We start from the raw sequence: 15,434 nt of genomic DNA, 5'->3' as shown, positions 1-15,434 counted from the left end.
TAATGCACATTTTTTTAGTGTTGATAGCTGCGAAAATTTTATGATTAAAACGCTTTAATATGGAAAATTATATATATAAAATGCTTTTAAGTGCATGTTTAACTTTTCATATTTTTGTACAGTAAGAGAACATGTCAATTGTCCAAGGATGAAAATGAAAAAAACAGTTAATGATAATATGATTTTTTATTTATTTGAAAAGATATAATAAATTATTTTTAAAAGTACATGTGAATTCAGGCCAACATAATAAATTATGACCAACCTAATTAATCATATGTTTATGTTTATGCACTCTTTTACTCCATTTTTCGTACCACACCTTTCTCCATTTGATTTCAAAACGCATAAGCTAATTCTCTCTTTCCTTGTCTATATGTTTCTCGCTTCTACAACAATACTGCATTTTCAAAAGTAGAATGGCACGTAAATATTATAATTTACCGTCAATTGTCTGTCACAAAAACAATAAATGTACATAAAGTCTACAAAATGTTTTTAATGACTTCCAAAAAATTCATTAATAAAACAAACTTATAATTTAATATAAAAATAAAACAGCTTTTTTAAATAATTTGAAAACAAACATATAAATACATTAAATTTTGTTGTTTAGATTAAAAAACATATAAAAAGGATAAGAAAAATAAATAAAGAATAGTCTAAACCTACTGGAGGATGACAATAAGCTAAATAAGATGATGGAGACTTTACAGTAATAAAAGAATAAATACAAAAAAAACATGTCAAAAATATATACAGCCATCAACAAGTACAGAAATTCTCTTAAGGTAAACCACCTTCATGTAAAAAAAAGTTAAAACAACAACTACTTACACTTTATGAAACAAGTGTCAGATTGCAGCAGAAGCTGCTGCAGCCTCTGATCTGATAGCACGTTGTATCATCCTTTGCTTCCTCAAAGAGTCGTTTAGTGAGTCAAAGAATTGATGTCTAAGAACATCTTCAGCACTAAGTCTATTTCTTGGATTAACTGTTAGACACTTGCCTATCAAATCAAACAACGATTTCGGGATCTGTTCAAGAAATTCTGGTCTCTTTGTGTGAGTTTTGCACCAGGCTTCCAAGTCCCATGACTGCAAGTATCGCTGGTCAAGTAACTCCTGCAATAGAGAGGATATTATCAATTAAGTTGTGTAATAGACAATCCCAATTATTTTGCTTCCTTTACCATAATAAGATTCCAGTATTTTAGCATGTGCATGGTATTATATAAATGTTTATTTTGTTTAACTAAAAATTATAATAAATAATACTTTTCAAAATATTACTTATGATACAATTAAAATTTGTAAATCATATATATTCATTCTAAATTTATCTATCACTATTAACATACTACTATCTATGACCATTTTACAATTTGTTATAAATTTTACTATCATCAATATAATTTATTTTATAGATGTTATTATTTATAAAAAAACTAATTTCCTATTATTAATAATGAAGAGTATACAATTTATTACTATATCATCATCAATATAATTTATTTTATAAATTTTATTATTTATTAAAATCTAATTACAGCAAATAATAATTATCTTCAAACATTTTGTAATTATTTATAATCTATAGCTAAAATGCATAACTATTAGTAAAGGGGTTTTCTCTCTAATAATTCATAATTTTTTCCTTATTCTATTTATTACTGATGTTATCCTTATAAATATAACTCATTTTACTATTTTTATTATTCAAAAAAACTAACTATAGTAAATAATAATTATACTAGAATATTCTGTAATTATAACTTTGTAATAATTCATAAAAATATTTGTTGTATAAGTATTTTTATTTTAATATTATTAAAATATACCATTCTTAATTATTATTATTCTTCGTTACTTTTAATTATTGATAATTTAATAAAAAGACTAATTTCAATGGTCATGTATATATCACTGGATAATTTAATTATTGATCATTACCACTGGAAAAGACACTTCACGGTCATGTAGCTTGGCCACTTCCCAAAACTCTTCACTGCCCCGCAATTTTACAATTTCTTTTATGTTTCTGAAACAAAACTCAGTTAGCAAGAAAAGACTAACAAACAAAATCATAAAAAATGAATTTGACAGGTGAGTATTACTGTTCCGGATCGCCAGTGAAAGGAGTTTTCCCTATCACCATGTAGAGTAGAGTGACGCCAGCTGACCAAATATCAATCTTATGTCCCTGATGCTGAGATCTTAACAAAACCTGAAGAAAAGATAGAACCTTTAATAGAAACTTACTGAAAAACAAAACTTTTCATAATTGCAAAGCATACAGAAAGTAAGCAAACTTAATTATGTTGCATATTTTCTTTCCTATAAGCAACTGAAAATAGCACTCCCTATGACAGCTTACTATCCACAATTGGATCAACATAAAATTGAACCTCTAATTGGGTGAAAAGATATGCAAGTCAACGGAATTGACAGCACTATCTTACCTCCGGTGCACGGAATCCTTTGGTTCCAACACACGGACCTTCTTTTTTCTGTTTTCCATCTCCTAAAAAACACATCAACGTTTAATATGCTTAGGGGAGCAATAACAGTACTCGGAACCAAAAATTGTTGTAATTAGAGGCATACCTTTGCTTCTCAATAATACAGCACCAGCGGTAGATGAATGCAGAGGCATTGGGGTAATATGAAAAATCTTGCCATCTACTCTACTTGAGGGAGCAGTAATCCTTTTCCTTTGAGAAGAAGGACCTATTGTTGAACTGTTGTTTGTACATTTCATAGTATTAACAAAGCTGATAAGTTCCTTTCTTCCATAGGAAGGTAAAGGTTCTCTGCGCCTCTCTGCAGAAGCAGTCCTAGTGCTAGCATCTCTAGCAGAAGTTATACCCGAGCCGTCTGTTCCTTGTGCTCTAGGAAAACTCCCACCAATCATGTCGGGACCATTTTTCTGAAGACCAGTAAAAGCCTTTTGTTTTACATGCCTATTAAGTTCAGAATAATTCTTATAATCCGCCAAAGCCCTTTTATTGGATGTTAAAGACTTGCTGCCTCCAAGGTTCTTGCCTCGGACCAAAGGAGCAGAACGAGAAGAAAGAGAAACATTATGGGATGATGCAACCAGGTTAGGTTTTGATTTACCTGAAATAAGCAAATTAATTAAGCAGATTATATAATGAAGAACATAGACAGTAAAACTTACCAAAGAATATTTGAAAGAAAAAAATTATATTTAGATAAACTTCTGTACAAATTTGAATTAACTTCAGAAAAGTTAAAATACTATTACAAGTACTTATAAGAATATTTATCTAAATAAACTTCAAATATAACTGGGTGGAAAGAAGAAAAATGTTAGTTATGATCTAAGAATATGTCATCTTTAATCTTGAAATTAACTAACCAAGTAACCAATGAATCACGCAACCTTTTATTTTATTAAAATTACAAATATAACGAGAAAACCAAATATTCAGTCAGTTTTTCTACTGCTCAAAAAATAAGCAACTGATAAGTGAAAAAGAATCTTACTTCCAACTTTGTTCTTCTGCTTCAAATCCTATAGAAAAAATATGAAATCCATCAGTGTCAAGATTAAAAGAATCGTGGTCAATACTCTAGACAAGAAGCGAGAAGAGAAGCACCTACCATGGCTAGGTTGAAATCAATAAGGTAACCTCTGCTTTGCTTTCGAGAGAAAAGGAAGTTTCCAGGTTTAACGTCTCTGTGAACAACTCCCTACATTTTAAAGAGTTTGAATTTCTCAAAAACAATTGTACTTACAGTCCTTTTCAAACTTTTCAAAGTCACATGAAATAAATAATAATTGTGCAAAGGAGAAAATACCTCTTTGTGCAAACAATAAAGGGCCCTGAACAGGCAATAACCGTACCATTGAATCTGGAATAAATCAATTTCTTTTTTCAAAACCTGCAAATTGAGAAGGAAAAATTATCTCCATTAAACATGAATGTAGAGCAGGTTAGAGTATTCAAATCAACCCATTAAATTAAGATCGAAAAGGACACAATATGTTGCATATATTTTTTCAAAACCTAAAGAAGTAAAAACAAGCTCTATTAAAGCAGAATTACAAAAAAAATCAGGTTTCTTACGAGCTAAGCTAATCAACCTTATGTTGGGAAATGTTAAAAGAGAAATTCATAAAAAAAAATTAAATTGTACGAGAAAATATAAATTTTACAAAGTTTCAACAATTACCTCAGGTCTCTCATGCTCAACATGCTCTAAAACAAAGCATTCCGTGTTGTCATTTTTTACAGAACCTTCATATCTTATTATGAAGTTTTTACCACTGTAACATGAGAAAGAAATATTAACAAATAACAGAAAGCATTGCGGCTTAAATATAAAAAAATATTGTACTCTTGTGTCTTATACTTACCCAAAACGCTCGAGCATATTCCGTTCAGTAGTTATGTGATTTTTATGAGCATTGCTATGAGGACCTGTAAAATCACAGACATATATTGTACCATCAATATCAATATATTAAAATCCATTATGCCAATTATATAGTAAAATAGTATAAGTATAGTAATACCGAAATTATTACATACAAAAGAATAACATCCAGTTTCTATTATAAGTGGGAAAATGAACGTTATATGAACTGAATTGATGAAAATTAAGTAGTGTCACTTTCTAGTATTCTGCAAATAAAGGACACTTCCCCATTTTCCTTAATTAATATAAAGGACAGGTGTCATTTACATTTTATTGCAACCCGTTTTCCATCAGTAGTTCTTTGAGCACGGTAAACAGTGCCATAACCACCTATATGTAAAAAAAATTGTCAGCAATTTAAATATTTCTTTTCATTAAGAAGGAACTGTAGGAGATATAAAGAGTCCAAATACCTGAACCTTCTTCTTCCTCTATTATAAAAGCTTCAAAGGATGGATATGCTTTTTTCTCCACCTGATTCAGAAAAAGTAACCAAAATGCACAAAGTGAACATACAATGAATTTCTAATCTAATGGTCCAAATGATCCTAAAATGCACAGGCTGTCAAACTATAGGATACCTTAGTAGTGGCAGGAATATTTTCTGCCTTGTTCTCTTTATGACTTTGCTTCCTCGTTGTAAGTTTCTGATCATTTTTAAATTGATCAACATTTTGTGGAACATTATTACATTTGTTACTGGCTGGTGACTCTTTAAGAATCTGTGACTTGGGATTTATACCGTTCTTCTGCCCCCCCTTTAATGTGCTAGAAGATTTCAAAGACCGCTTGGGATTTAAAGAGGAATTAGCTCTTTTATAAGTTATTATGTTTCTCTCACCCTCCATTATTTCCAAATTTATTGCAAGGCATGGGTTCTTTTGTTGCAAACCATTAGTTAATTCTTCTCCACAGAGTGCAGCATTGACCATCTGAGTAATATCTTCCTTGTCTCTATTTGAACTAGTATCAATAAGCTCCTTCTTTGAACCATTTCGCACCTCATCATCTTCATTAGGTCTTCCTGGTTGATTTTTGCATACATTACTTTCACCCGTACCACTTGCCACATGATTAATACTATTTAGTTCAGTTCTGCCAAATGCATCAAAACAATCCATTTTCATTCCAAATCCAAAGCTTTTAACATCAATGCCGTTCTTGCATATTGAGGGTTCTAACATGGCAAGATCAACACGGAGATTACATGCCATGAATCTATTTACGTCAACTAGCTTTGGACGGTTTAAGTCTTTGATAATTGATTTAGAAACCTCTTCACTAGACATGGTTGGGCTGACACCATGCCTATGTTTAAAATTTGGCATTAGACAACCTGAACATTTTTCAATTTTATCAACCGGCAAGGGGAATACAAAATTCCCACTACCTATATTCTGTGATTCAAATTTTAATATAGGGAAGTTTCTTCTCTTCAGAGTCTTTGTAGCATCAGCAAAACTCTGCACACAAATGAAAATTTCCAGAGATTGGCACCAAATTCAGCATTCAGCAAGAAATACAATGATTGCTAAATAAAAGATATATCACTCCATAAGAATGATTAAAGATGAATCTCTTTAAACAACAACTCTTATTAATATGTAATTACTATTACTTACTTATAACTAATGAGAAATGGAATATAATTAGTATAAAATAGTTTTTTTATTAAAATAAAAAATAGACTTCTCTGATTATTATGATATTTAATCTTTCAATTGATTTATTTTTTCATAAAAGACGAAAGACAACCAAACTATTTCTTCGTTAATATTTATATACTAATTAATAACAAGCTTTTATTTTTATAGTTTTATCACCTGACTCTAATGCATCCTAAATGCAAGAAAATGAACGTCACTGTTGAATTTCAAAGACACACTAGCTAAAGCACATTAACAATGTATAATTTATCATTCAAACAAACTGTATATACATACATGCCCGCAACAAGTCTAAAGGGAACCAATTTATATACACAGAAACTGAAATTTACCAACAATACTAATGCCGAATCATCTCAAATAACATTACAATATCACTTAACCTAATTTGATTAAAAAATGTTAGCATGTTTGATTTTCGTGTTAAAACAATTTTATGTAGCTATCATACATAAATTACATTACTTCAAAATAAATTTTAACCAAAAACCAACATTACAAATTATGACCTAAACACAGGTTCTATTTCTATTTTATTCTCCTGACTATATAATAATAGTTCAAAATGCAAGAAAATGAAATCAAAATTACCATTTCCACGTGCATACGACTATCTACAAACAGAACTATTAGTGTCTTTAGATTCGTATAAGAGCCTCTAAGTTCTCACTGAAATACAACCTAACGTGGTGATTTTTAGTTAGAGTATCATATGTGATTACATATTTGTCCTGGGTCGAACTTTGGTTATGATTTGAGTAATGTATAAGCAGTTTTTGCATTGATAAAAACTATATATATACTAACTTTCAAAATAAAAATAAAAACATTCAACAATAATTTATGTCTATCAAACAACTATTTTGAGAATCTATTATACAAAGGCGAACACAGTAATCATTGACCCTCAGCCTATATGGTTGTATTGTATCTCTACTTTCTTCAGCTGATTATTATGCCTCCTGTGTGCAAGAAAATGAATCTCATGCTTGATCAAACTACTCTCATATATCACAGGCACATAACAGTCAATCAAAATAACTTGTCCCAAGTGCATATAACAGTCAACAGAGCGTGAAATTATCAAATATGTCATTAAAATAAATATAAGGTATTTGCTATTTTTTATAATGTTCACCTTATTGGGTGCAATACTAATTTGTTAGCAGAATCAACATAATTCAAACCACTTTAAAATTAGTTTCAACCAAAAAGATTTCTCACACACAAAAATGAAATAAGAATGAGAATGAAATACCTGGAACGATATTTCCCGAATTCCATTTCCAATTGCTAACCTTTTATGTTCTATTCCATCTGCTATCACCAAAATTTCAATCAAATCAAATGAATCATAAAAATTAAACAGTAAATCAAAATCTTAATTGAAAAACATTTAGAGAAATACACCTTCCGCCGAGTCTAATAGCAACTTGCGTTTCCTAAAACGGTGCGTTTGCGGTTCAGGGGAGAGACGGACAGAGAAGAAGCTTCCAAGTGCAAAAACCGCACTAAAAGAGGGCGTGACGAGTCCATTGTCAGTGACAGAGAGTGGTGAACCAGAGAGAGAACTGACGTAGCAGACAAAGTCCGGCGAGGCAGCAAATAAACGACACTCTGAGGCGAGGCGTGACGGATAGACTGCGTGGCCAATTCGCAGAAGGACTGCAAAGAGATGCCATGATTTCTCTTCGAGATCGAGTTCGAATTCGCACTCAGCCATGGATCCAGATTCGGATCTCTCCGTGTTTGCAATGCAATGTGGTGCAACAAGGTTTGGTTTGGAGGGAGAAAGGGAGAGAGAAGCGGGAAGAGAAGTAAAGAAAAGAGTGTTTTGGATTCTTTGATTGGGGGTTTTGTGTTTGGACCAAGTTTCCCGCCTCTTTTTGGGAAAGAATCCTGTGTAGACCATGAGAACTGAGGCACACCTGTAACTCAAATCGTAACCACCGATATAGTGATGATAAGATAAACTAAGAGTAAGATGCTTACTCAGTTTTAGTCAACTTTCTCAAAAAATTATAATAAATTATTGTAGTAGATTATAAGTTTTAAATTTGAGTTCTATAAAATATTTCATCGAGATTGTAGTACCATAATATTAAATTTAAGATCTAAAATTTTAGAAAAAAAACTCTAAATTATGAAAATTAAAAATTAATTATCGTTTTAAAAGCAACTTTTCTACGATAAGTTCAAAAAAAATATTAAAAAATGATTTTACTACTCTTCCATTAAAATAAAAATTATAATTGGATTTGTATATAATACTAAGACAAAAAAATTACATTACATGTACAAATAAAGAAATATAAGAATTTAAGATAATTTAGGTTTGTATTAATTAATTGAATATTTTACTACCAAATTAGAATTCAAATTCCTTCAGAATAAAATAATTACCTTTTACTTTAAAACATATTTAGGTTTGTATTAATGTTTTTTATTTCAAACGGTAATATGTGTAATTTTAGTTCTTGTCTTAATTATTATTTGTTATTAAATGGTAACTATTTAAAAATGTGTTGGTATTAAGAAAATAATAGTTAATTTAACACTAAAAATGTAAAATCGTAACCAAAATAGTTAAAGTGATAAAAATATTTAAATTTATAATAACTAGATAATTATGTAATCACCTTAAAATAAACATAATAAAGAATCATTTAATCCATTTTTATGTCTAAAATAATGTGTATATATATATATATATATATATATATACACGTTTAAAATATTTATTAATATATTAAATAATAATTTACATTTTAGTATTAAATTAATTATAATTAATAATAAATTTTAAAAATTAGCATTAAAATTAAATATGATAATATTCATAAAAGCTTGAAATGTCTTTTAGTTTAACAACGATTCATACATACACATTTAAATTTAATATAATATATAACTCAATAGTTTAATTGTAAACTTTAATTCTATAACTATCATACCAAATATTACATTCAACATACAGTAAATACTAAATCTCAAAAATATATAATTTCTAATTAGAACAAATATTTTGTATATTTAACCATTTATTTCAACATTACATATGTATATACATCAATTTAATTATTATTATTATAAATTTTAATATTCACAGGTTTATTTATAATTAAATATTTTAATATATGTTACAATAAAATTGATTGATTATTTATTTATTTTATTATGAAACTCTTTATTTAAAAATTATATCTATAACTATATAATATTAATATTTAAACATAATTATGTAAATATTTTTAAAATATAATAATAGTTATATTAATTTTTAATACAAGTTTTTGAAGAAAAAAAAAAGTCACAAACTAGCGACGAGTCTCAAACTAGTAATAGTTTCAAAATATGTATCTTCTCAAATAATTTATAACATATTTTGAAAAAGATTCTCATTTAGTGTATATAATGATACTTTAAAATTATCCTTAAATATAATTATTTTCAAGCATATAGTAACTCGATTTATTTTTTATTTTTCAATATTTTACATCAAACAAGCATAAAAAATAATTTAAATATATTTAAAAAACATTTTCTTATAATTTTAATTATAAAGTTTAATAATGACTTAAATTATTTTTTAATATAGAAAAAAAAGAACAGAGGAATTGTTCACCCATGTTTTCCTAGACACATTCTAATTTGTTTTTATTTTAAAAGTTATAATTTAATGTGTAGAAGTAAAATATTATAAACAACTGTTTTAGTCCACGGATGACTATTTGCTTGTTTTTTTTTTCCTTTATTAGTACGAAACCATCTTCTGTAAAAACAAAAAATCATTGTAAAAAGAATAACTATTATAAATATGTTCAAAAAGAATAAACTCAAAAACACTATATAAGGAAATGGCAGTTTAAACTTTTGCACGTATCAATAGATATTTTTCCTATTTTTCATTCTCATATTTGTTGTAACTTGAAGGATTTTATTTCCTATCATTGCCACAACAAAATATTTTTTATCCTAAATTTCTCACATTTTTGAAATAAACTGTGTAAGTAAAATATTTTTCCATCTCAGAAATCGTCATAAAAGTAGCATGTACGCATCTCATGCTGACAATAATTCCAGAATATAACATTTGGGATGATTCAACTGTGAAAGCAAGGCGATGAAAGAATAATAACTTAGTCATGCATAAAATCCGATCCAATCCAATCATCACTTTTAGTACTGGGATTTCACCCTCGAATCCAAAATTCCATTTCATGTGAACATATAGAACCAAATCATACTCACGATTATAAAGTCACTCTATCAGATGTTGAACTCCATTAGCAAGACTCCAAGAGGAAGAAAGCATGATACTGAAAGCACCTTAGATAGGTTTGATCTTGAAGTGAAGTGAAATGAGAGAGAAGACAAAGCACTTCAAATCCTGTAAACAGTATATAAAAATCAGAACAAAAAAAGGCATTCGTTGACAAAATCTGGCATTCACATCTGCTAATAATCACAACACTAACCTTCCTAAGACTTAGTGAAGTATAATCAGAAAAAGGGATTTTCAAATATCAGTTAAAACAACATTGGAGTTTTGAAAATGAGATTCTTACATTATTGGCGACTTTCTCTGGTGATCTTTATTAGGTCACTTTGTCTTCATTTTTCTTTATAGTGTTATATAATATTTTTCTAATTTTCATGGACCCTGGTCAAGGAAGCTGTTTAATTTCTCATTACTGTACTTAGAAAGGCTTTAAGATGATAATAGGAGTCATAAATCTGACCTATATGCAAAGAAATTCTTCCATAGGCTTATAAAAAGCCAAGTCAATGTAAAATTTCTCCCAAACGAATGGAATAATTTTAACTTCTATATTAATTCTCCCTACCCAAAAAAGGGATCCATGAGAATGCACCACACATTTTCAGCACAAGGATAATTTTAAGGCCAAAAGAATTTCATCTTGATAACTAGAGAGTTATTTTCTAACTCAATACTGACCATTTAATACAACAAATTACGTAACCACAAGCCAGTTGTTTTTCTATTTAACCTAAAACCACTTTAAGTAAGTTCACAACACCAAAGAAGAGTCCTTCATTTGCCTTCAACTGGACACATCATAAAACTGGCCCAATGCAAAATTCAAGCTATGACCAAGAACAGCATTTCAGAATGATTCATGATGATATATTTCCTCACTCAAAAATAAATAAATAACAGTAATTACTCAGGATAATTTAGAAAGCATTCTGGAAGGATGTAACAAAGAACAGGACCATCAAGAGTAACTGATGCTCTGATATTATCACCATTAATTATTAGAAGTGATGAAGTATTGTAATAGAAGACATAAGTTTTATCTGCTTCTGCATAAAATTACAACTGGCCTGTATAAGAAACAATCAAACAGCTCAAGAACATTGAACAAAGGCAGTATGGTTTTCAAAATCTTAGTTGATATGATATCATTGTATCCCTATGAATTAGGGATTATAGATATACTTCATTCATATTCTCTATTGAGGTTGTTCCTAATATTTCATACAACAATGCCTCAAGTATCAAGACACATCACTTATTGGTTCCTACAGAATATGGTTAGTATTGCCCAATATGAACCCAGTCAAGAATATTACTGAAATTTTATCAGGGAAACAACACTTTGCACTTTCAGAAAGTGGGTTTTGAAGGCAGCTAAACGGACTTATAGTGTAATTGGTTTTCTGTTGGGCCCACTGCCTGCATTAGCAAAATAAACAATCTTCCTCATTCTATCGCCTCAGCAAATGGCTCTAAAGTTGATCCCAAACCACAAGGCACACATATTTACCCAGGGCCATGAGTATGGCGGACTTCATTATTTCAGGTCATCACCACCCATTGTTTGGACTACTACTAAATTTCCTATTCTCCTTCACAGCCACCTAGATCACTCCAATCTGTCAAAGATTCAAAGCTCTAAAAAATGGTTTTGGGCAATGCAATTTGCAGTGCTTAAGGTATGAATCATGTCAACTAGAGAGCACATTCAGGCTTCCTTAGACAGGACAAGAGTCAAACTAAGTCATATCAACTTTTGTTACTCATTCTAATGTACAGGGTTTAGGCCATGTTCCAACATCATCCGGTATTTTGTTACACTTAGGTCTTGTTCACTTGAGTAGATTTGGGAGAGAGTAATTAAGAGGATTTGAAAGTAATTTTTTTTTGTTTATTTGAATAAATTTGGAGGTAAGTGAGAGTAGATTTAGAAGTAAAATTTGTGAGAATTAGTGTAGGATTTAATTTATATGACAGATTAAAAAAATTTACTTCCAAATTCACTCTCATTTACCTCCAAATCTATTCAAATAAATAACAAAAAAATTTATCATCAAATCCTCTCAATTACTCTCTCCCAAATCCACTCAAGTGAACAAGACCTTAATGATGAATTATACAATTTCGAAGAGATTGGGATGCAATAATCCCAACAAACTTCAGCGTATATCCTTTTCTTCCAAGTCGGACAAAGATGCTATTAACTGAAACATTAAACATACAACCTTGTCTCAGTGGCATGTGTGGCCAATACCTAAGGCCTATTGCTGCCATGTGTATTGTGTGAAATGAGCATTGCACTCTTACAAGAAAAAAAGAATAACAATTCCTAAAATCTATAATAACCTCTTTATTGGAGTTAACTAGGTAGATTATATTCATGTATTTCAAGATAAGAAAATCACATATCAAATATTATAGAAGAATAAGTCAACCAAAGAAACAATGAACCGTTGTGCAATCACTCATAGAAAATTGTTGAAACACACTAATATAGTATTTCCATGTATTACTTTATTAAACTTGTTCCAGGCCAAATAAGGGTCTTCTATCAGCTGTAGTTTCCATGACCTAATTGAAGTCTCCAATCCATAGTTTTAACCCTGATTGCTATTGAAAATTTTACTTGTAATTGTGTATCTTGTACACAAATGAGTACTCTTATTTATGTTAAAAAGGAGATACTGTAAAAATAATCAAGATAATAACTAATAATAGGAAATATTTGCTAAGATATTTCCTCATTTGAAGTAATGAAGTCATATTTCTCTATTTAATGTAATAAAATCATATATTCAACAACTACCTCGTTCCTTAGATCCTTAACGAAGATACACCTATTTGTTTTTCTCAACAATCACCCCCAATGACCATTTCACCCCACAACAAACAGAGCATCACGGTTATTTGGCATATTTAATTTGGATTTACGTGCTGTCATCAAATAACTGTTTCAACATAGTAGTCCAACTTATCAAGTAGTGAATACAACTAGTATGAACTGAGAAAAAGAAAGACTGGAAATTTCAGTACTCATGCTTCTTCACTGAAAAGGTAAGCCAAATACCACTGCTTCTTGGCATTGTGTGAGAAAATTGTGAGAACATCTTTCCATGGCCGACAAATTATTATCCATCAAATTGAGCATGCACAATTCAAAACCTTAAATAGATCAATCAAAACTTAAAACCACAATTTCACCTGAACAAGGTAGTAAAAGATACGAAGTCCTTCCGGGTCAGCACTGCTCTGAACATCCACCAAAGATCCAATTTTCGAGGTCGTGAACGATATGTGTTCATTCCCCATAACAATCTCCAGCTCCTGTCGCCCCACCCGGTCCGGTTCCGGCCAGTTGTTATCATCTTCCTTCATAATCTACACACCAAACAAATAAGCAAACTAACCAAACAACGACGAATTCACACACAAAAAAAAAAAGACAAAGGGTTAACGTAGTTGGTGAGCCTGTAAATTAGGGTTACCTCGCTTTCGGAGATGATGCGACGGCACTCGCGTAGAACGGCGGGAGTGAGGTAAACCTCCTTGCGGATGATGGTGTCGTTCTTGTAGTTGGAGTTATTAGCATAGCGAAGCTTCCCGTCGGGGCGAAACTCGAACTCCAAGAACTCGTGACCGAACTTCCCTTTGTGACCGACGTAGTAGCGGAGGTAGAATTCGTTATTCTCCTCTTCGCTCCCCATTGAAACCACCGCGAATCGAAACGAAGCTCTGAGTTTCGCGGAGAACAGAGAAATTGTGAGCGTCAGAAGCTACGGAGGGTCTCTGTAGAAAGAGAAGAACTGCAGAAGGGTTTTTTAGGGTCCCCTTTTCTGAACCATTTCAAATGAATTTCAATTTTTGTCACGTTTTTTAAATTAATTTTTAAAATTTATAAATTCAAATGTATTAAATTTTACAAATTTACAAATTAATCTTATATTTAAATTTAACTTTAAACACTAAAAATATATTTAACTTTTTTTTTAAATTATATTATAACTTCATAAACAAAAGTAAAATTAACATGTGCTTTTAATATTTTTTTTTTAAATTGTCAACCTTATTTATTTAACTAGTGAAAATACATACATTATTTTTTTATGACAATAAAAAGTAATAAAATTATTTTTATAGTAATTATTATAATTTAAAATTAAAAATAAATAATTTTTATAATTCTATTATAAATAAATTTTGTTTATTTTGTAAGTAATTTTTAATTAAAAATAATTAAATTTAAAATGACGGGTAAATTGAAAAAATAGTTAACATTAAAAAATGCCAGTTAAAAAAAGGTAAAATAATTGTTTTAATTTAAAAAGGTTTTATTATAATATATATATATATATATATATATATATATATATATATATATATATTACAGAATTAATATGATGATAAATTTGAGTGATTCTATTAAGTAGTTATGATATTGTATAAATTAATGAAACAAAAAATTTTCACATTTTCTTTTGTATGTACATTCTTTTGTTATTTTTTTATTAAGTTTGTATTAATTCTTTTAATTTATTGAGTATTAAAACTTTTTATATTTTAACTGCGTAAGTTTTGTTCAATTTTTTTCTTAATTATGTAATATGAATGTTATATTATTATCTTTATTAACTTGTTTATTAGCTTGTTATATTATTATTATCCTTTTAATATTTGTTTGATATAAAAAGATAATCATAGTTCAGAAATAACGTTTAACGTCATCGTCTAATTTCACACGTTTAATGTTTAATCAAACAAAATTCAATGTTAAAAATGATCAATGACAGTTTTGTAAATAAAATTACTCTTTAGACATCGACTGTAGGGGGTCCTCAACGTCTAATACCATATAGACGTCGACTTCTCCACATTGGACACCAAATTGTCTAATAAAGCAATCCAAAAGACACTTTTTTTATTGCGTTTAGACGTTCGCTCCCCTCCCCCGACGTCTAAACGCCATATACACATCGGTCGTCAAATAGTCTGCGAAAAGTAACCCAAAAGGCATTGTTTCATTGCATTTAGACATTCGCTCCC

At 29.6% G+C, this 15,434-nt stretch overlaps 2 protein-coding genes across 4 annotated transcripts; both read right to left on the bottom strand.

The window, feature by feature from the left end:
- Window positions 1–252: 252 nt before the first annotated feature.
- Window positions 253–8,028, bottom strand: LOC106773027 (probable serine/threonine-protein kinase cdc7). Of its 3 annotated transcripts, XM_022786360.1 has the most exons (16): window positions 7,523–8,028; window positions 7,371–7,432; window positions 5,027–5,908; window positions 4,859–4,919; window positions 4,713–4,775; window positions 4,384–4,447; window positions 4,200–4,293; window positions 3,825–3,908; window positions 3,627–3,716; window positions 3,510–3,537; window positions 2,607–3,119; window positions 2,462–2,523; window positions 2,117–2,226; window positions 1,953–2,040; window positions 838–1,124; window positions 253–400 (listed from the first exon to the last, which is right to left on the bottom strand). In XM_022786360.1, the coding sequence occupies exons 1-15, from the start codon at window positions 8,022–8,024 to the stop codon at window positions 855–857; spliced, it is 2,973 nt and encodes a 990-aa protein (XP_022642081.1). In that variant the 5' UTR covers window positions 8,025–8,028; the 3' UTR covers window positions 253–400; window positions 838–854. The 3 variants fall into 3 exon arrangements, with proteins under 3 accessions (XP_022642081.1, XP_014515188.2, XP_014515189.2); XM_014659702.2 differs by lacking the exon at window positions 253–400 and having other exon boundaries at window positions 686–1,124; XM_014659703.2 differs by lacking the exon at window positions 253–400 and having other exon boundaries at window positions 686–1,124; window positions 7,371–7,429.
- Window positions 8,029–10,119: 2,091 nt separating this feature from the next.
- On the bottom strand, window positions 10,120–14,224 carry LOC106772889 (protein mago nashi homolog). Its single transcript, XM_014659510.2, has 3 exons — window positions 13,880–14,224; window positions 13,596–13,772; window positions 10,120–10,502 (listed from the first exon to the last, which is right to left on the bottom strand). The coding sequence occupies exons 1-3, from the start codon at window positions 14,096–14,098 to the stop codon at window positions 10,443–10,445; spliced, it is 456 nt and encodes a 151-aa protein (XP_014514996.1). The 5' UTR covers window positions 14,099–14,224; the 3' UTR covers window positions 10,120–10,442.
- Between the last annotated feature and the right edge of the window lie 1,210 nt (window positions 14,225–15,434).

The sequence above is a fragment of the Vigna radiata genome, chromosome 9, assembly GCF_000741045.1.
Source record: "Vigna radiata var. radiata cultivar VC1973A chromosome 9, Vradiata_ver6, whole genome shotgun sequence".
NCBI lineage: Eukaryota > Viridiplantae > Streptophyta > Magnoliopsida > Fabales > Fabaceae > Vigna > Vigna radiata.
Note: the sequence above shows the minus strand (reverse complement) of the source record. Positions and strands in the feature narration are given on the sequence as shown.

Excerpts from the sequence above, each read along its gene's own strand:
- LOC106773027 (XM_022786360.1), bottom strand. The coding sequence starts at position 8,024 with ATGGTCTACACAGGATTCTTTCCCAAAAAGAGGCGGGAAACTTGGTCC. Across the intron at positions 4,920-5,026 it reads ATATTCCTGCCACTACTAAG|GTGGAGAAAAAAGCATATCC; the intron begins GTATCCTATAGT and ends TTTCTGAATCAG. Across the intron at positions 4,294-4,383 it reads AATATGCTCGAGCGTTTTGG|TGGTAAAAACTTCATAATAA; the intron begins GTAAGTATAAGA and ends CTCATGTTACAG.
- LOC106772889 (XM_014659510.2), bottom strand. The coding sequence starts at position 14,098 with ATGGGGAGCGAAGAGGAGAATAACGAATTCTACCTCCGCTACTACGTC. Across the intron at positions 13,773-13,879 it reads GCATCATCTCCGAAAGCGAG|ATTATGAAGGAAGATGATAA; the intron begins GTAACCCTAATT and ends TTTGGTGTGTAG. Across the intron at positions 10,503-13,595 it reads TCTTTTACTACCTTGTTCAG|GATTTGAAGTGCTTTGTCTT; the intron begins GTGAAATTGTGG and ends TACTGTTTACAG.